The sequence below is a fragment of the Cetorhinus maximus genome, chromosome 23 (genome assembly GCF_964194155.1).
Source record: "Cetorhinus maximus chromosome 23, sCetMax3.hap1.1, whole genome shotgun sequence".
In the NCBI taxonomy this organism is placed as follows: domain Eukaryota; kingdom Metazoa; phylum Chordata; class Chondrichthyes; order Lamniformes; family Cetorhinidae; genus Cetorhinus; species Cetorhinus maximus.
In genome coordinates, this window is record NC_135901.1 from 6,560,453 (window position 1) to 6,581,571 (window position 21,119).

Sequence of the window (21,119 nt, forward strand, 5' to 3'; positions counted from 1 at the left end):
CCTGGACTGTGTCCAGGTTGAAGTTCTGTTCCGGCCGTATGATCCTCCCCCAGTTTGTTCTTTCTGAGCTCCAGCCAGGTGATGTTAAACACTCAGGTGGGAAAAACAAAAATCTACAACAATGAGTTTAACACAGCTGATTTATTTGATATATAACCAGAATATTAAACTTCAGTGCAATTATTATCGGCAGAAAGGAACACCAACTCTCAGAATGAACATGGTCCAGTCCTGGATGTGATTAACAGCTGCAATCACAGCAGAATCCAACCCCTGCAGTCACTTGTGTACTCGCTGGTGCCTCACCAGGTGGGATGACTGAGTGAACCCTTTCCCACACTCAGAGCAGGTAAACAACCTCTCCCCAGTGTGAACTCGCTGGTGTCTCAGCAGATGGGATGAATGGATGAATGCTTTCCCACAGTCGTAGCAGGAGAATGGTCTCTCCCTAGTGTGAACTCTCTGGTGGGCCAGCAGGTGGGCTGACTGAATCCCTTCCCACAGGCAGAGCAGGTGAACGGCCTCTCCCCCGTGTGAACTCGCTGGTGTATCCGAAGGTCGGATGAATTAATGAATCCCTTCCAACACATGGAGCAGGTGAATGGCCTCTCCTCAGTGTGAGTGATTTGGTGCCTTAGAAGGTCGGATGACCGAGCGAATCCGTTTGGGCACATGGAACAGGGGAACGGTCTCCTCGCAGTGTGAGTGTGTCGATGAGTTTCCAGCCGGGATGAGTATTTGAATCCCTTCCCACAGTCCCCACATTTCCATGGTTTCCCCATGGTGCGGTCATCCTTGTGTCTCTCCAGGTTAGGTGATCAATTAAAGCCTTGTCCACAAACAGTACACGTGTACAATTTCTCTTCACTGTGAATGGTATGATGCTTTTTCAGGCTGTGTAACTGGTCAAAGCTCTTTCCACAGTCAGTACACTGGAACACTTTCACTCGAGTGTGTGGGTGTCTTTTCCAGTCACGCTGATGCTTGAAATTTTTTCCTCAGACAGAACAGACAAACATTTCTGCTTCTACATTCAAGGGCCGATGATATTCAGGTCCTGATGAATTGAGTGGCTTTGACAGATCTTGATAATTGGTTTTAGTTTCCCTTTGACACTCCAAGCCTGTAAAAAGAGAAAATATAGAATAGAAAGAGGCCATTGGACCAACTAGTGTGTGCTGGTGTTTACATTCCACACGCTTCCCCTTCCATTCCATCTAACTCAGCTCAGTCTTTCAGTTCATCTTTCTATTCCTTTTTCTCTCATGTACTCATCTAGTTTCCTTTTGAAATTATCTTAGCTTTTTGCCATAACCACTTCCTGTGGTCGTGAGTTCCACTTTCTAACCACTCTGAGTAAACATATTTCTCCTTATTTCCCTCTTGGATTTATCAGTAACTATCTTGTATTTCTGGCTCCTAGTTGTGGATTCTCCGACAAATGGAAACATTCTCTCCACATCTACAAGGTCCCAAATGGCAGACTGGGCAGAAAAATAAAAACTCATGGGATCCCAGAGAAAGTTACAAGTTGAATACAAGTTGAATCCAAAATTGGCTCAATGGCAGGAAGTGATTATGATGGTCGATGGGTGGTATTTTGTGAATGGACGGCTGTTTCCAGTGGGGTTTCACAGGGCTCAGTATTGGCTCCTTCATTCGTGGTTTATATAATTGAGTCAGACCTAAATACGAACATACAAATTAGGAGCAGGAGTAAGCCACTCAGCCCCTCAAGCCTGCTCTGCCATTCAATAAGATCATGGCTGATCTGATTGTAACCTCAACCCCATATTCCTGCCTACCCCCGATAACCTTTCACACCCTTGTTAATCAAGGACCTATCGAGCTCTGCCTTAAAAATATTCAAAGACTGTGCTTCCACTGCCTTTTGAGGAAGAGAGCTCCAAAGACTCACAACCCTCTGAGAGAAAAAATTTCTCCTCATCTCCGTCTTAAATGAGCGACCCCTTATTTTTAAACGGTGACTAGATTCTCCAACAAGAAGAAACATCCTCTCCACATTCACCCTGTCAAGACACCTCAGGATCATAAACGTTTCAATTAAGTCACCTCTTACTCTTCTAAATTCCAGTGGATACAAGCCTAACCTGTCCAGCATTTCCTCAGAAGACATTCCTGGTATTAGTCTAGTAAACCTTCACTGAACTGCTTCCATCTTTCTTTTACATCTTTCTTTAAATAAGGAGATCAGTACTGTACACAATACTACAGATGTGGTCTCACCAATGCCCTGTACAACTGAAGCATAACCTCACTACTTTTGTAATCAATTCCCCTCACAATAAATTCTAACATTCTATTAGCTTTCCTAATTACCTGTTGTACCTGCACACCAGCCTTTTCTGGTTCATGCACTTGGACACCCAGATCCCTCTGAATCTCAGAGTTCTGCAATCTCTCACCATTTAGATAATAAGCTTCTTTTTTATTCTTCCTGTCAAAATGAACAATTTCACATTTACCCACATTATACTCCATTTTCCAGATCTTTGCCCACTCACTTAACCTATCTATTTCACTTTGTAGCCTACTTATGTCCACTTCACAATTTACTTTCCTACCTATCTTTGTGTTGTCAGCAAATTTAGAAACCATTGCTTTGGTTCCTTCATCCATGTCATTTATATAAATTGTAAATAGGCGTGGCCCCAGCACTGATCCCTATGGCACAGCACTCATTACATTCTGCCAACCAGAAAAAGACCCATTTATGCCAACTCTCTGCTTCTTGTTAGCTAGCCAATCTTCTATCCATGCCAATATGTTACCCCCTACACCAAGATCTTTTATTTTCTGTAATAAACTTTAATGTGGCACTTTACCAAATGCCATCTGGAAATCTAAGTACAGTACATCCACTGCGTCCCCTTTATCTGCAGCACATGTGAGTCCTTCAAAGGACTCCAATAAATTGGTTAAACATGATTTCCTTTCCACAAAACCATGTTGACTCTTCCTGATTGCCTTGAATTATTCTAAGTGCCCTGCTATAACATTGTTAATAATAGCGTCTAATATCTTCCCTATGACAGATGTTAGGCTAACTGATCTATAGCCTCCTGCTTTCTGTCTCCCTCCCTTTTTGAATAAAGGAGTTATATTTGCTATTTTCCAATCTAATGGACATGAACAGGAAGTTTGCCGATGATACAAAAATGGTTGTGTGTTTGATAATGAGGAAGAAAGCTGTAGGGAAAACAAGGCAAAGGATTACATGATAAATGGAAGGATACTGAGAATTGTAGAGGAACAGAGAGATCTTGGAGTTCATGTCCACGGATCCCTGAAGGTAGCAGGACAGGTAGATGTGGTGATTAAGAAAGCCTACAGGATATTTACCCCTATTAGCCAAGGTATAGAATATAAGAGCAGTAAGGTTCTACTTGAACTGCATAAAACACTAGTTAGGCCAGAGCTAGAGTACTGTGTACAGTACAGGAAGGATGTGATCGCACCAGAGAGAGTACAGGGGGGATATAAGAAGATGTGCCAGGAATGGAGAATTTTAGCTCTGAGGTAAGATTGGATAGGCTGGGGTGGTTTTCTTTGGAGCAGAGGAGGCTGAGGGGAGACTTAAAGGAAATGTATAAAATTATGAGGGTTTTAGATAGATTGGATAGGAAGGCACTATTCCCTTTGGTTGAGGCGTCCATGATGAGGGAAAGAAGTAGGAGGTATAGAGGGGATATGAGGGAATTCTTTTTCACCCAGAAGGTGGTGGGGAGCTGTAACCCGCTGCCTGAAAGGATGGTAGATGCAGAAACCCTCATAACATTTAAAAAGTGTACATTAATGATCTAGACATGAATCTAGGAGCTATGATCAGTAAGTTCGCAGATGAAATGAAAATCTGTGGTGTGGGAAATAGCAAGGAGGAAAGCTTTAGACCACAGGACAATATAGATGGGCTGTCAGATGGGCAGAACAGTGGCAAGTGGAATTTAATCCTGAAAATGTGAGGTGATGCATTTTGGGAGGACTAACAAGGCAAGGGAGTACATGAGAATGATAGGACTTTAGGAAGTAGAAAGGATCAGAGGGACCTTTGTGTGCATGTCCATAGATCTTTGAAGGCAGCAGGACAGGTGTATAACGTGGTTAAGAAGGCATATTGGATATTTGTCTTTATTAGTCAAGGCATTGAATACAAGAGCAGGGACATTATGATGGAGCTGTATGAAGCATTAGTTAGGCCACATCTGGAGTAGTGTATGCAGTTCTGGTCGCCACACTGTAGGAAGGATATGATTGCACTGGAGAGGGTGCAGAGGAAATTCACCAGGATGTTGCCTAGGCTGGATGTTTCAGCTATGAAGAGAGACTGGATAGGCTGGGGTTATTTTTATTAGAACAGAGAAGGCTGAGGAGGGACCTGATTGGGGTGTACAAAATTATGTGGGCCATAGATAGGGTAGATAGGAAGAAACTTTTCCCCTTAGTGGAGGGTCAATAACCAGGGGGCATAGATTTAAGGTAAGGGGCAGGAGCTTTAGAGGGATTTGAGGAAAAATCTTTTCATCCAGAGGGTGGGGGGTATATGGAGCTCACTGCCTGAAAGGGTGGGAACCCTCAAAACATTTAAGAAGTATTTAGATGAACATTTGAAATGTCATAGCATACAGGGCTACAGGTCAAGTGTTGGAAAATTAGATTAGAGCAGATAGGGGCTTGATGACCGGGCCAGACATGATAGGCCAAAGGGCCTGTTTCTGTGCTGTATAGCTCTACGGCTCTAGGTATTTGGATGTACACTTGAAGTGATGTAACCTGCAAGGCTACGGACCAAGAACTGGAAATTGGGATCTGGCTGGATGACTACTAGTTGGTCATTACGGACACAGCGGACTGAATGAATTGCAACATGGACAACAAACTTTACCCAAAACTGGGACTGTAACTCTCACTAATAACACAGCTCAATGGTTTGCCCATTTTAGCTGCCAAGTATGTTTATATAAGCACACGAGGTAATTTGCCTGCATAGAACAAATTCTTCAACATTCCCAATGAGATCGATGTAATCATTAAAAGATGAAAAGATCATTAAAAGTTTCCCAGTCTCTCTAATATCTGAAATCTTTGCCCACAGACATTTCACCTTCCACATTCAGAGGGCGATGATATTCAGGTCCTGATGAATCAGGTAACTGTCAGATCATGACATGATATTTGGTTTGAGGTTCCCGCTTGGGAATCCTCCTGTTCTAACTCCTGTAAAAGGAGTTTCCAGGGAAGTTTCACTGTGAATCCAGGATCGAAATTCACAACATATTTTCTTCCTGCATCCGGTCCGAGGATGGCCGCGCCTGCGCCTGCGCCCTGTCGCTATAAAGACGGCGGCTGCGCATGCGCCAGGCTGCACATTATCCCTATAAAGATGGCGGCTGCTAACTCGGACCTGTCACTAGCAGAAACATCAACAGTGTTGAGCCTCTCGGTGTAAATAACGGATTGTATCAAAAGTACTGGAACAGACTTCTCACCCTCCGGACGCTTTTTGAATGATGGCGGATAAGGAGACCCAGAATGCTCCGCGCGAATGAATACGCCCTATCTCCACCAGAAGGGCAGTAACGCGCAGGCGCAGGACGGCTCCGCCCCCGGAATCCGCCTGTCTGAGCGGAGCATGCGCAGTGTGGCTCCAGGCTGAGCGCAGCCTCAGAGAGAGTGAGCGCGGCTCCTGGAGTCTGAATGGGAGCGGCCGGGAGCGGGAGGAAGAAGGATTCCTGTAGGAGCTGTTAATCCATTTCACACAGGCAGATACTTTTAATTTATGATGGGTTTATAGGAGTCAGTAGCAAGGCAGCTCATATTGCCAATCCCCAGTTACCTGTTCAGAAATTGATGGTGGGTTTTGTTCTTGAACCGCTGCAGCCCGTGTGGTGAAGGGGCTTCCGCAAAACTGTTAGGTAAAGACTGAGAGGATCTTCATCCAGTGATGAAGCAACAGTGATGTGTGTCCCAGTCTGTAACACTGACTTACATTTATAACGGTGATGTGTGTCCCAGTCTGTAACACTGACTTACATTTATAACGGTGATGTGTGTCCAAGTCGGTAACATTGACTTACATTTATAACGGTGATGTGTGTCCAAGTCTGTAACACTGCCTTACATTTATAATGGTGATGTGTGTCCCAGTCTGTAACACTGACTTACATTTATAACGGTGATGTGTGTCCAAGTCTGTAACACTGACTTACATTTATAACGGTGATATGTGTCCAAGTCGGTAACATTGACTTACATTTATAACGGTGATGTGTGTCCAAGTCTGTAACACTGACTTACATTTATAACGGTGATGTGTGTCCTAGTCTGTAACATTGACTTACATTTATAACGGTGATGTGTGTCCCAGTCTGTAACATTGACTTACATTTACAACGGTGATATGTGTCCTAGTCTGTAACACTGACTTACATTTACAATGGTGATATGTGTCCAAGTCTGTTACACTGACTTACATTTATAACAGTGATGTGTGTCCCAGTCTGTAACATTGACTTACATTTATAATGGTGATGTATGTCCCAGTCTGTAACATTGACTTACATTTATAACAGTGATATGTGTCCTAGTCTGTAACATTGACTTACATTTATAATGGTGATATGTGTCCAAGTCTGTAACATTGACTTTCATTTATATAGCACCTTTGATGTAATCAAACATTCCAGGGTGTTTTATGGGAGTTTTACAAAGCAACATCTGACACCGAGACACACAGCGATATCAGGGAAGAAAGTCAAAAGTTTGGTCAAAGAGGTAGGTTTGAAGGAGTGTCTTAATGAGGAAAGTAAGTTACAGAGGTAGAGAGATTTCATGAGGGATATTGTGAGTTTTTGCCTTTGGCCCAGCCACAAACACTGAAGGAACTGAAAATGGGGTTGCTTAAGAGACCGGAATTAGATGAGCACAGAGATCTCAGAGGGCTGTGGGGCTGGAGGAGATGACAGAAACAGGTGTGGGCAAAGCTTTGGAGAGATTTGGAAACAGATGAAAGTTTTAAGATTTGAAGCACTGCTCAACCTGAAGCCTAAGTAGCTCAGTGAGTAGAGTAGTGAAGGGAAGCAGAGTTTTGAATGATCTCAGCTTTACAGAGAGGTTGAATGTGGGATGAATTAGAATATTCAAATTTAGGGAGTGGAATGGATGAGAGTTGCAGAAGCAGATTAGCTGACTCAGGGGAAAAGCAGGTGAGATTGCTGAGGTGGAAATAGGCGGTGTTCTGTGGTCAGGCGATCAGCTGGGGGGAAACATGACACTGAGATTGTGCCCAGTCTTGTCCAGCCTGGGACAGTTTCCAGGGAGAGGAATGAAGTCAGTGGCTATGGAATAGTTTAGAGCGGGGACTGAAGACAATGTCTTTGGTCTTCACGATATTTAACTGGAGGAAATTTCTGTTCATCCAGTACTAGGAGTCAGACAAGTCAGGACAGTTTCAACTTGGAGGGGAACTTGGAAGTGATGGTTTTCATATACACCTGCTTCTCTGGTTCTTCCAGATGGCAGAAGTTGAGGGTTTGGAAGTTTCTGTCAAAGTTTAGGTTGAGTTGTGGATATATAAAATCCCTCTCCTTTGCCCCCTAATGCTCCCACATCTCAAAGTCTGCCTGTTCTCCCTTAGAAGCCAGAGTCCAGATCCAGATGAGATGGTGGATCCCTTTCCCTGAAGGACATTAGTGAACCAGTTGGGTTTTTATGACAATCCAGCAGTTTTCATGGTCACTTTTCCCTAGTGCCGGCCCCACAAATTACCAGATTCATTCAGCTCAATTTCACAATCTGTCTTTGTGGGTTCTCTTGCTCACTCCCTTTTCTCTGTTTTAAGTCAATTTCACAGGGTATTGGAGGGGAAGAATTTACAGTCAGGAAATTCAAACCCAAAATCACTTCAGGATCTAACAGAGTTGCAGAATTTATCGTAACCTGAATATTGTCGGATTTTGAACATGGAAGGAAAAAACACCATTCACAGTTGGGAGAAACCATACACGTGTTCTGTGTGTGGACGAGGCTTCAACCGATCATCTGACCTGTCGAGACACAAGCGCAGTCACACTGAGGAGAAACCGTGTAAATGTGGGGATTGTGGGAAAGGATTCAATTTTCCAGTTCAGCTGGAATCTCATCGGCGCAGTCACACCGGGGAGAAGCTGTTCGCCTGTTCCGAGTGTGGGAAGGGATTCACTCTGTCATGTAACCTGTTGGCTCACCAGCGAGTTCACTCTGACGAGAAACCTTTTAAATGCCCAGACTGTGGGAAGTGCTATAAAAGTTCTGGTGAACTGATGCGCCATCAACGTATTCACACTGATGAGAGGCCATTCAGGTGCTCTCGGTGCCATACTGGGTTCAGGCAATTATCTGACCTCACTGTACACCAGCGAGTTCACACTGGAGAGAGGCCATTCACCTGCTCCGAGTGTGGGAAGGGATTCACTCAGTTAGCCAACCTGCTGACACACCAGCGCATTCATACTGGTGAGAGGCCGTTCACCTGCTCCTTGTGTGGAAAGGGATTCACTACATTATCCAACCAGCTGTAGCACCAGCGAGTTCACACTGGGGAGAGGCCATTCACCTGCACCGTATGTCAGAAGGGATTTGCTCACTCATCCACCCTGCTGAGACACCAGCGAGTTCACAAAGATGCATGAGAATGCCATCATCTTCATGTTTCCCACCAAGCCCCACACCATCCTGACTTGGAACTATATCGCCGTTCCTTCACTGTCACTGGAAGAAAATCCTGGAACCCCCTTCCTAACAGCACTGTGGGTGTACCTATCCCACACGGACTGCAGTGATTCAAGAAGACAGCTCACCAGCACCTTCTCAAGGGCAATTAGGGATGGGCAATAAATGCTGGCCCAGCCAGTGACACCAGCGACACCCACATCCCATGAACAAATAAGTAAAAAAAATTACAGTGCTTGAATTTTGCTGTTAATCACACTTAGAACTGACCTACGTTCCTAGTTTATTTCTGCTGATGTAAATGAACTCCAGCCCAGTTATCGGGATTAATATTTTGGATAAAAGTTAAATAAATCAGCTCTGTTTTAAATTACACAATATGTTGAGTCATTTTAATATCTCTAACATGTTAGCTCCTTTTGAATTGCTCTCCCTCTCCCCTGTCTCCTCCATCTCACCCCCAACAAGTGCTCATGGAGGAGCAGCTCATGGTCTTCTTTGTCACTAAAATTGAGACAATCCAACCAGCTGCCTCTGTTGTTTCCCTCCCTTCCCCTAACCTACTGGGCCAAACCTCCCCTAAAGTTCCCCTTACACCGAGCTTTGAACTCACATCTTCCTCTAGTTTCTCTCCCACCTCCCCTCATGCCCTCTCAGAGCTCATCTTGTCCATGAGACACACCACCTGCTCCATTGACACTATTCCCACTAAACTACTGACTGCACAACCTCTCCATGGGAAGATAATGCAGTGGATTCGGAGCTCTCTTCTCCCCAGCTCTGATCTAAGAAGCTGCAGCTACACTGGAGATATTTATATTTAACTTGGTCACCACATTCGTCATCTGGCCCTGTTCAAACCATAACCACAAGGATATCTGTGTATTGTTCTGAGTGTGAACACAAGGCTGCGTCACTATTACACACAGGTACCATTTCCTTGGTTCACATCTCTATACAATGACCAGCTCTTTACACATCCCCTTCCACACTCAAATCAACATCACAAATACAGATTATCTGCTCATTATCAGATTGCTTGTTGGTTCCTCAAATCGCCTCTAAACCCCCTGCCCTTTATTTTCAATCTATGCCCCCTGGTTATTGACACCACCGCTAAGGGAAAATGTTTCTTCCTATCTACCCATTCTATGCCCCTCATAATTTTGTACACCTCTATCAGGTCCCCCCTCAGCCTTCTCTGCTCGAAGGAAAACAACCCTCGCCTATCCAGTCTCTCTTCATAGCTGAAACGCTCCAGCCCAGGCAACATCCTGGTGAATCCCCTCTGCACCCTCTCCAGTGCAAGCACATCCTTCCTATAGTTTGGTGACCAGAATTGCACACAGTACTCCAGCTATGGCCTAACTCACATTGTATACACTCCAACATAACCTCCCTGCTCTTATATTCTGTGTCTCGGCTAATAAAGGCAGGTGTCCCATGTGAGCTGGGGTGGGGTGGAGACAGGCGACATTATGGAGATTGAAATATCTGGTGTTAGTGATGGTGTGGATATGTGGTCAGAAACTTATCTTGGGGTTAAATCTGACACCAAGATTGTGAACAGTGTGGTTGAGCCTCCAACAGGGAGAGGGATGCACACGGCAGTTATGGAACAGAATTTGCCAGGCTGATCAAATCCACAAAGGAGACTTGGCTACGCTATCACAATAATTTTGCTATTTGCATTTATTACAAGAAGTCAGAAGTAATGAGTAATGGCACTGAAGTCAGAAGTAATGAGTTCATGGCCACCTTCAGAGATTTTAAAGATTAATTTAAAGTATTTATTAACAAAAGAAGAAAAAACTTAAACACACACACACACACAAAATCATGGTTACAGTTACTTAATCTTATAGCATTTCACAAAGTTCATACTTAACCAGACTACCAACTACACACTTCCTTTAAGGCAACAACCCAAATAGATTCCCAATTTATAAAGACATTCAGTACTATTACCACAAGCACCCACTCGACAGTGGAATTCCAAAGGCTTTTAACACAACCTTGGTTACTGGAACAGCAAACTTCTGGAGGGTAGCTAGAGGCTTTTCCCCACCCCCCAAGTCTGTTTCACACGTTGCACCTTTCAAGATCTCACAAGGCCATACCCCACACAACCTTCCATCCTTCTTTAAATATATTTTATACCTTTTGATTTGTAAATCCCATTGTTTCTCTTTCGAAGTTACTTTTCCCAGAATACAAAAATCTTTCACGTTGTTATTATGGCCAGCACTTCTGGGAAAAACAAATGCAATCACTTTGCCTGACTTATCTTGTCAGTTGTAAACATTACACCATCCCTTTGAAAATCAAACAACTCCTTCATTTATCTAAACATGTAAATTACCTTCACACCTCATTCACTGAGACCTCATTCCAGCTCACTTATCCCCATTTCAAATGCTTCTTTTACACCTCACTCCTTTGATAATTTAAACCTTGCAGTCTAATTGTCTTTAGTTAATTAAATTAGCCACACACACAGAACCATAAGCTTGCTTTACAATATGCCACAATAATATCAGAAAAAAATCTGATAGTTCCTTGACAATTCAAAGTGGTGACTGAAGACAATAGCTTTGGTCTTCCCAAATTTTGATTGGAGAAAATTCCTGCTTATTCAGTACTTGGTGTCGGATAAGCAGTTTGATAATTCAGTAACAGTGAAGGAATGGAGAGGGATGGTGGTGAGGTAGAGCTGGGCGTTGTCAGTGTACATGTGAAAACTAACATGGTGCTTTTGGATGATGTTGCCTAGTGGCAGCCTGTAGATGAGAAATAGGAGGGGCCAAGGATAGATCCTTGGGGACACCAAGTTCAAGGACTTTGTAGAGAAAAGGGAGTTTGGAGATGGGGTGGTAGGTTGTAAAGATGGTGGGATAAAGGTTTGTTTCTTCTCAGGAGAGTGTTAGTGGTGGATTTTAAGGCAAGAGGGACAGATAAGAGAACGAACCATTAACAATATCAGCTAACATGGAGAAAATGGATGGTCAGCAGTTTCGTGAGAATAGTGTCAAGGCAGCAGAAGGCAGGTCTCATTGACAAGATGAGCTCTGAGAGGGCAAGAGGGGAGAGAGGGGCAAAACTGGAGAAAAACACAGGTTCAGGGCAAGGGGCAGGGGGGAGCTTTAGAAAGAGTTTGGCCCAGTGGGCCAGTGGAACGAGGGAAGCAGTTGATCGGATTGTCTCAATCTTAGTGACAACGAAGCTCCATGAGCTCCTCACACTCGTTGGAGTTGTGGATGAAGGAGACAGAGGAGAGGGAGAGCACTTCAAAAGGAACTAATTTGTGTTAGAGATATTAAAAAGACTCAACACGATGCAAGTTTAACACAAAGCTGATTTATTTGACTTTATCCAGAATATTAACCCCTACAATTGGACTGGAGTTTATTAACATCAGCAGAAACAGACCAAATGGACACAGTTCAGTCCTGGATGCGATTAACAGAAAAACCCAATCACTTGTGAACTCGCTGATGTTTCAGCAGTTTGGATGAGGTTATGAATCCCTTCCCACACTCGGGGCAGGTGAATGGCCTCTCCCCAGTGTGAACTCGCCGGTGTCTCAGCAGGGAGGATGTGGTTGTGAATCCCCTCCCACACTTGGGGCAGCTGAATGGCCTCTCCCCAGTGTGAACTCGCCGGTGTCTCAGCAGGGAGGATGTGGTTGTGAATCCCCTCCCACACTCAGAGCAGGTGAATGGCCTCTCCCCAGTGTGCGTGCGCTGGTGTGTCAACAGGATGGATAAGCGAGTGAATCCCATCCCACACTCTGAGCAGGTGAATGGTCTCTCCCCATTGTGAATTCGCTGGTGTACAATGAGTTGAGATGATTGTCTGAACCCAGTCCCGCAGTGAGAGCACCTGAACGGTCTCTCATCGGTGTGAACACGTTGATGGATCATCAGGTCCCCGGAACTTTTAAAGCACTTCCCACAGTCTGGACATTTGAAAGGTCTCTCGTCAGTGTGAACACTCTGGTGATTCAGCAGGGTGGATGCGTTAGCAAATCCCTTCCCACACTTGGAGCAGGTGAATGGGCTCTCCCCAGTGTGAATTCGCTGGTGAACAGTGAGGTGAAATAATGTCTTGAACCCAGTCCCACAGTGCGAGCACCTGAATGGCCTCTCATCAGTGTGAACACGTTGATGGGCAGTCAGTTCCCGGGGACTTTTAAAGCACTTCCCGCAGTCTGGACATTTGAAAGGTCTCTCGTCAGTGTGAACTCGCTGGTGTGTCAGCAGGGTGGATGAGCGAGCAAATCCCTTCCCACACTCGGAGCAGGTGAACGGCCTCTCCCCAGTGTGAACTCGCCGATGTTTCAGCAGGCTGGACGAACAAGTAAATCCCTTCCTACACTCAGGGCAGGTGAATGGCCTCTCCCCAGTGTGAATTCGTTGATGATTTTCCAGCTCTGATGGGTAATTAAATCCCTTCCCACAGTCCCCACATTTCCACAGTTTCTCCCTGTTGTGACTGCATTTATGTTTCAACAGATTAGATGATCGGTTGAAGCCTCGTCCACACACAGAACACGTGTACGGTTTCTCCCCACTGTGAACGGTGCTTTTTCCTTCCATGTTCAACTTCCGATGATATCTGGGTGACGATAAACTGGGCAACTCTGTCAGATTCTGATGTGATGTTTGGTTTCAGTTTCCCAACTGCAAATCCTCCCCTTCTAATACCCTGTGAAATTGATTTAAAACAGAGAAAAGGGAGTGAGAGAGAATCCACAAAAACAGGTTGTGAAATTGAGTTGAATGAATCTGGTAATTTGTGGGGCCGACACCAGGGAAAAGTGACCATGAAAACTGCTGGATTGTCATAAAAACCCAACTGGTTCACTGATGTCCTTCAGGGAAGGGAATCTGCCACCCAGTCTGGGCCTACACAAGGCACAGGCCTAGATGGAAGAAGACAGGAAGAGAGAGAAGGGTTGGGGTGGGAGAGGGAACTGTTGAAAAAGAGGGATTACAACTCAACCAGAATTTTGACAGAAACTCAAAACCCTGAACCTCCACCACCTAGAAGGGCCAGCTCACTACCACCTTCTCAAAGGAAACTAGGGATGGGCAATAAATGCTGGCCCATCCAGCAAAGCCCACATCCTATGAATGAATGAAAAAAACATAAGGTATTAGCTAATCATAAAAGTATCACAGACACGGATTTAAGATTTAGGGTAAGATCTACAGGGGGAATGTGAGGAAGAAATTTCACACATTGAGTGTTAATGACATGGAACTCAAAGACTGATAATATCCAGGTCCTGATGAATCGAGTGACTCGAGTCAGATCTTAATGTGATCTTTGCTTGGAGTTTGCTGTGTGCAAATCCTCCCCTTCCAATCCCCTGTAAAAGGAGTTTCCAAAACCCATCCCCGTCAGTCCAGGATAGAAATGCACAACATTCTCTCCTCCTGGTGACAGGGATGACTGCGCATGCGCCATGCTACACATTAACCCCGCTCAAGATGGCGGTCGTTAACCTGGGCCTTTTGCTGGAGACGTGATCCCGCAGCCTTCGCCCCACAGATAGTTTCTTATTTTGGGTTAAGAGCCGCATCGAGTGCTTACGAACCCTCCCCATCCACCCACCGGCTCTATTTTTCCCTCCACTCCGCTCTTTATCTTACCTCCTGTGGATCCGACAAACAAGCCTCCATCCACCGTCATTACACACACTGCGCATGCTCCAGATCACCGTGCCCGTTGGATTGACGGAAACTCCGGACCAATAGGAAGAGGGGGCGGAGCTGGAGTTCCGATCGTGCGCGTGTGATCCTCCAACCAATCGGAGTGAATGAGGGGGGGCTGAATCCGGATGTCCCTCATTGGCTGAAACCCTGCATCATTTTGAAAGCTGATTTGTCTCAACCTCCAGGAGAAAACTGGACCTTTCTGTTTGTGGCTTTAAACAGATGAAACCCTGTGGGTGTGAAGCATACGTTTCAACATTTGTTAATGAAATGTGGGAACATGATGAAACAATGCTCAAACAATTCATGGGCTGACTTAAATGAATAACTGGGGAGACATGGAGTGTTAACATTAAAACAAGGAGAGTCCCTGTTTCCAATAAGTGAACTGGCAGAAGGGTTAGGACAGGTTCAATGTCATAATTCAGAATAACACAGACTCTGAAGAAGAGTCATACGGACTCGAAACATTAACTCTGTGTTTCTTTCCACAGATGCTGTCAGACCTGCTGAATTTTTCCAGAATTTTTTGTATTTCTTACAGACTATAAAGGAACAGCTGATCTCAAAGATAATCTTTTGCAGTATGTGTGGAGGGGATCAGCTGAATCAGGTTTAAAGGGGTGAAATGATATTTTTTCTAGATTGGACAATCACATTAAAATCTGCAACTCAGATGGGACCATGGATTATTGCAGATTTCCATCGGTGCATTATTCCAGGAAGCCTTAAAATCATACGGACAGTATTTCAGAACCAGGGTTCCAACTGTACGGGGGCAATGGGCAATTTTATCCCAGAAAAACCCGCAAAAAATCAACCACAGGGACAGCCACTACAAGAACAACCTTTGTCGGAGGCAGAATCTGTGAGCAGGAGCTCATCCAGTCGCAATGCAGAATCCCAGCTGCTGGGGTGCTGGGTAATTGTGAGTGGAAAATATTTTTTTTGTGATTACTTTGTGGTTATGGGATTGAAACTTTGACCATAGACCAATCAATAAAGATCAGAACCAAATGATAAAGAAACACCAATGCACGGAACTTCCATTATACAGCAGAAGGAAAGGGAATGGGCATTTGTAAAGAATTTACAGCAAGTTAGTTGAACATGACTTGCCCTTAACACGTTTGAGCTGGCTTGAAATATGTTTAAATCACTTCTAGAAATGGAACATGGCAGACCACCCATTTACTAGGATTTGCGTGTGATTTTTCTTTTTATTTGTTCACAATTGGGTATCAGAAAATTGTTTTCGTTCTCTATTTTTTGTTTCAATGGCACTGCCGATACCCACAATCTCCTGCGTGTGTGAAAGTGCCCTAGTCACTGTGCAGGAGCCCAACGCGCAGGCGCAATGCTGATGATACCTGGAGCATGCGCAGTGTCAGTTTGCTCAGAGCCCTGGGAGTGCGGGAGAGGCGGGTGAGATTCGCTGAGGCGGAGGGAGGAGCGGTTCTGGGAGCCGGGGTGGGGAGGATCCAGAAACACCCGGTGTAGGCCGCAATCCCGGATCACAGCCTCCATGACCCGTGTTTGCAGCTCCGGGGCTTCTTCCCGGTGACAGCGCCGGCTTCAGGGGAAGTGGCTCCGGAGCGGGAGATTCAGAAACTATGGGGAGACCGCGGGCCGCCCGGGGGCTCAGAAACTGGGGGGACGGACTCATGGTCCGGGTAAGACCCACCCGGGAGGGTCCCCCCTCCTGTATCCCGCCCGACGGCAGCTGGGGTCCCGCCTGAGACCCTGAATCAGAGACACAGGAGCTGGAGAACTGAACCCAGGCAGAGGAGAGGGAGGGAGAAAACTGGGAGTGGAGGAAAGAAATGGTGGAGATGGTGAGATGGGTTTGGATTTCAGCCCAGGGAGGAGGGAGAGTGTGTGGGACGGGGATTTACAGCTTTGGGGGAACAAGAGAGGAATAAATGTTCCATAGAAACTCTGTTCTGAATTTCAGTCCTGGATTTATAGTGATGACTTTTGTAAACTCGTTTTACAGGGTATTAAACGGAGGTGACTGGCAGACAGAAAACGCAAAGCAAACATCACATCAAGATCTGTCAGAGGCACTGAATTCATCAGGACCTGAGTATCATCAACTTTTGAATGTGGAAGGAGAAATGTTTGTCTATTCTGTCTTTGGGAAAGGATTTCAAACATCGGTGTGACTGGAAAAGCCTCAACACACACACACTCGAGTAAGAGTGTTCCAGTGAATTGACTTTGGAAAAAACTTTAAGCAGTTACACAGTCTGCAAAAATATCGCACCATTCACAGTGGGGAGAAACTGTTCACGTGTTGTGTGTGGACAAGGCTTCAACTAAGCGTCCAACCTGGAGAGAGACAAGGACCCCCACACCATGGAGAAACCATGGAAATGTATGGACTGTGGGAAGGGATTCAGTTTCCCATCCCAACTGGAAGTTCATCGGCGCAGTCATACTGGGGAGAGACCGTTCACCTGCTCTATCTGTGGGAAGGGATTCACCCATTTGTACAACCTTCGGACACACCAGCGAGTTCACACTGAGGAGAGGCCATTCACCTGCCCTGTGTGTGGGAAGGACTTCACTCGGTCATCCCACATTGTGACACACCAACTTGTTCACACTGATAAGAGACCGTTTACATGTTCTAACTGTGAGAAGAGTTTTAAATGCAGAAAAGATCTGCTGATACATCAACGTATTCACACTGGGGAGAGGCCGTTCACCTGCTCCGTGTGTGGGAAGGGATTCATTCAGTCATCCCACCTTCTAACACATCAACTTGTTCACTCTGATAACAAATTTTTTAATTGTTCTGACTGTGACAAGAGCTTTAAAAGCAAAAAGGATCTGCTAACACATCAATATACTCACACTGGAGAGAGGCCATTCACCTGTACCAACTGTGGGAAGGGATTCAGCCGTCCGTCTGCCCTACTGAATCACCAGCGAATTCACACTGGGGAGAGGCCGTTCACCTGCTCTGACTGTGGGAAGGGATTCATTAATTCATCCAACCTTCTGATACACCAGCAACTTCACACGGGGGATAGACCGTTCACCTGCTCTGACTGTGGGAAGGGATTCACCCGTTCATCTAACCTTCTGACACACCAACAGGTTCACACTGAGGAGAGACCATTCACTTGCTCCGTGTGTGGGAAGGGATTCACTCGGTCATCCAACCTATTGAATCACCAACGAATACACACTGGAGAGAGGCCGTTCACCTGCTCTGTGTGTGGGAAGGGATTCACTCAGTTATCCAACCTGCTGACACACCAGAGCATTCACAGTGGGGAGAGGCCATTTACCTGCTCTGTGTGTGGGAAGAGATTTTCTCATTCATCCTATCTGCTGTAACACCAGCGAGTTCACAGTGGGGAGAGGCCGTTCGCCTGTAATGCCTGCGGAAAGGCATTCACTCAGTCATCACACCTGCGAACACACAGTGGGTTCACAAGCGACTGCAAGGTTTGGATTCTACTCCTGTTGATGCTGTTAATCATACCGGGACTGAACCATGTTCATTCTGACTGTCCTGACCTGTTGATGAGGTTCAATATTCTGAATAAATGTGACATAAATCAGCTTTGTTTGTAGATTTTTGTTTTTCCCCACTTGAGTGTTTAACATCGCCTGACTGGAGTCAGAAAGGACAATCTGGGGGAGGATCTTACAGTAGGAACAAAACTTCAGCCTGGACACAGTCCATTAGGTTCACAGTGAGGGACCCCCAAACAACACTTTGGTTTTTCTCATCTTTCTTCACTGACTGCACAATCCCCATGTGGGTGAATCCTGAGGTGTGTAAGAAATGTGTCTCAGCTGCTCTCTTCCATGGTTCAGAGCTCCTAGACACAGAACAGAAGGCTCTTTTACAACTGGGTTTAGAGTCAGGAAGAACAACGGTGAATGCTGGAAACGTGCTGCCAAATGAAAGATTGGTGTAAAATTGTGATCTGTTCCTGACTGAAAGTGAAACAGCAGGTTTAAGTTTCCAGACGGAAAATGGTTCTTAATAAGTCTAAAATGGTTCAACGTGTTTGTGTGTCAGTCCCGAGTCGCTGAATCGAAACATGCTGAAATTTATTGGGTTAAAATCTGCATTAAACTAGAAGCTGGAGGAGTTCACAGGAGACTGTTAACTGCTGGGACAATAATACAACAGGTTGATTCCCAGAAAAAGAACGACCTGCAGCGTATGTCCAAGAATTCCCAGTTTTATTGATGTGTGCTTCCCACACACTGTCCTTTTAAATATACCTCACTCCTACCAGCCTTTAACTATCAGAAAGGTAACAGAGAGAAGGCTGAAGCTGTTTCTGCCCCTTTAACTTCACAGTGTCAGGACCCCTTTGGTCCCTTTAAGAATGAGTGATGTGTTCAGCTGAAGATTCCTGTTGGTAGTTTTCTGGACGGTTTCCTTATTCTGATCATTCCCGGTGAGCCTTGGGTGTGTGAACCCGCCCCACCCCCAGACGCGGCAACCCACCCTGTCCCCGGGTGTGTGAACCTGCTCTATGTGGTACTCGCCTGTGGGCTCTCGTGTTTCTCTCCAGTTCGTTTATTCTGCTCCTTCTGCTTGAAGTTGCTGTTTGTGATTTTATCTGGAAGTTTAACAGTAACGGTATTAACCAATGTTATGGTCAAACTGTAGATGCAAAATGTCACCTTAGCTCCTTAAACATTTCAGTAGCAGCTTGGTTACAGTGACAACACTGATTTCAGGATCTCTAGATTGCGGATTTCACCTTCAGAACCTGAGCATATTGACCAGGCTTCTAACCTCATGATGATATTCAAAATCTGCAATTGAAATCTGGTCTCAGTGATGGTGTCCATGAAACTATCATTGATTGTTGTAAAAACCCATCTGCTTCACTAATGTCCTTTATGGAGGGAAATCTGCTATCCTCACCTGGTCTGGCCTACATGTGAGGCCAGACCCACAGCAATGTGATTAACCCTTAACTGCCCTCTGAAATTACTGAGGAAGCCACTCTGTTCAAGGGCAGTTAAGGTTGGGTAACAAATGTTGGCCTTGCCAGTGACACCAACATCCCATCAAAGAATAAAACAAAATATATTTTGCATGTGAAGATTTAATCATTTCAAGCATTAATTTAATCTCATTGACAGCTATCAGCAGCTATTAACCCTGTTATGTTTTTGATCATTAAAGGCTGGTAGGAGTGAAGTATATTTAAAAGGACAGTGTGTGGGAAGCACACATCAATTTCTAATGACTCCAGTGTTATGTGGGTAATATTTGTGTCGAAAGGATGGGGTGAATCTTGTAACAATCTCCCAGATTAACTGGGATTGAGGGGCAAGACTAAAGGTGAGCATTAGTGCACTGTACTGCACTGCACACTACTTAGTGACAAACCCTGTTGTGTTAAAAGTTTACTAATTCACACTGGTGTAGCACTGAGACAATTGCTCAGATAGATTTTTAATGTTAAGGATTATTTTCCCTGCAGGATTTTCTATTTAGCTTCCACCTGACCCACTGATGGTGTCAGACAGAATCTAGAACTGTCTCCTCAGTCGAATTGACTGCTGCAGGATCCTAATGGTATCCAATTAAAAATCTATCTTCTGGTTAACAGGCACAACTGAAACCAGCTCAACACAAAATGGTGTGTGTGAGTGTTTGCGCGCACACACTCGAGGGTAGCAGTGGAAGGATGCTTTTCTGAATGGAGAGCTGTGACTAGTGGAGTTCTGCAGTGATCAGTGCTGGGACCTTTGCTGTTTGTAGCATGCGTAAATGATTTGGAGGAAAATGTAACTGGGCTAATTAGTAAGTTTGCAGACGACACTAAGGTTGGAGGAGTTGCAGATAGTGAAGAGGATTGTCAAAGGATACAATGGGATATAGATCGGTTGGAGACTTGGCAGATGGAGTTTAATCCGGACAAATGCGAGGTAATGCATTTTGGTAGGTCTAATACAGATAGGAATTATACAGTAAATGGCAGAACCCTTAAGTGCATTGACGGGCAGAGTGATCTTGGTGTACAGGTCCACAGGTCACTGAAAGTGGCAACGCAGGTGGATAAGGTAGTTAGGAAGGCACATGGCATGCTTTCCTTCATCAGCAGGGGTATTGAGTATAAAAGCTGGGAAGTCATGCTGCAGCTGTGTAGAACCTTGGTTGGGCCACACTTGGAGGTTTACCAGGATGCTGCCTGGTCTGGAGGTTATTACCTATGAGCAGAGGTTGGAGAAACTCGAATTGTTCTCACTAGAGTGACGGAGATTGAGGGATGACTTGATAGAAGTTTACAAAATTATGAGTGGCATGGACAGAGTAGATAGTCAGAAGCTTTTTCCCCAGGGTGGAAGAGTCAATTACTAGGGGCATAGATTTAAGGTGAGAGGAGAAAACTTTAGAGGAGATGTGCGGGGCAAGTTTTTTACGCAGAGGGTAGTGAGTGTCTGGAATTCGCTGCCAGAGGAGGTGGTGGAAGCAGGTACGATAGTAGTGTTTAAGAGGCAACTTGACAAATACATGAATAGGATGGGAATAGAGGGATATGGACCCTGGAAGTGCAAAATGTCTTAGTTTGACAGGCAATATGATTGGCGCAGGCTTGGAGGGCCGAAGGGCCTGTTCCTGTGCTGTACTTTTCTTCTTTGTTCTTGTGTCTATGTGTCTGATTGTCAAGTTTGAGTCGG

General features: G+C 45.1%; 1 protein-coding gene and 1 pseudogene across 1 annotated transcript; one reads left to right on the plus strand and one right to left on the minus strand.

Moving 5' to 3' along the window:
* The first annotated feature begins 7,979 nt into the window (after positions 1-7,979).
* Positions 7,980-18,035, plus strand: LOC144698373 (uncharacterized; annotated as a pseudogene).
* On the minus strand, positions 12,065-14,440 carry LOC144698169 (uncharacterized). Its single transcript, XM_078570112.1, has 2 exons — positions 14,385-14,440; positions 12,065-13,434 (listed from the first exon to the last, which is right to left on the minus strand). The coding sequence occupies exon 2, from the start codon at positions 13,323-13,325 to the stop codon at positions 12,204-12,206; it is 1,122 nt and encodes a 373-aa protein (XP_078426238.1). The 5' UTR covers positions 13,326-13,434; positions 14,385-14,440; the 3' UTR covers positions 12,065-12,203.
* Positions 18,036-21,119: the final 3,084 nt, after the last annotated feature.

Bases quoted from the DNA above. Each gene is read 5' to 3' on its own strand.
- LOC144698169 (XM_078570112.1), bottom strand. From the start codon at position 13,325: ATGGAAGGAAAAAGCACCGTTCACAGTGGGGAGAAACCGTACACGTGT.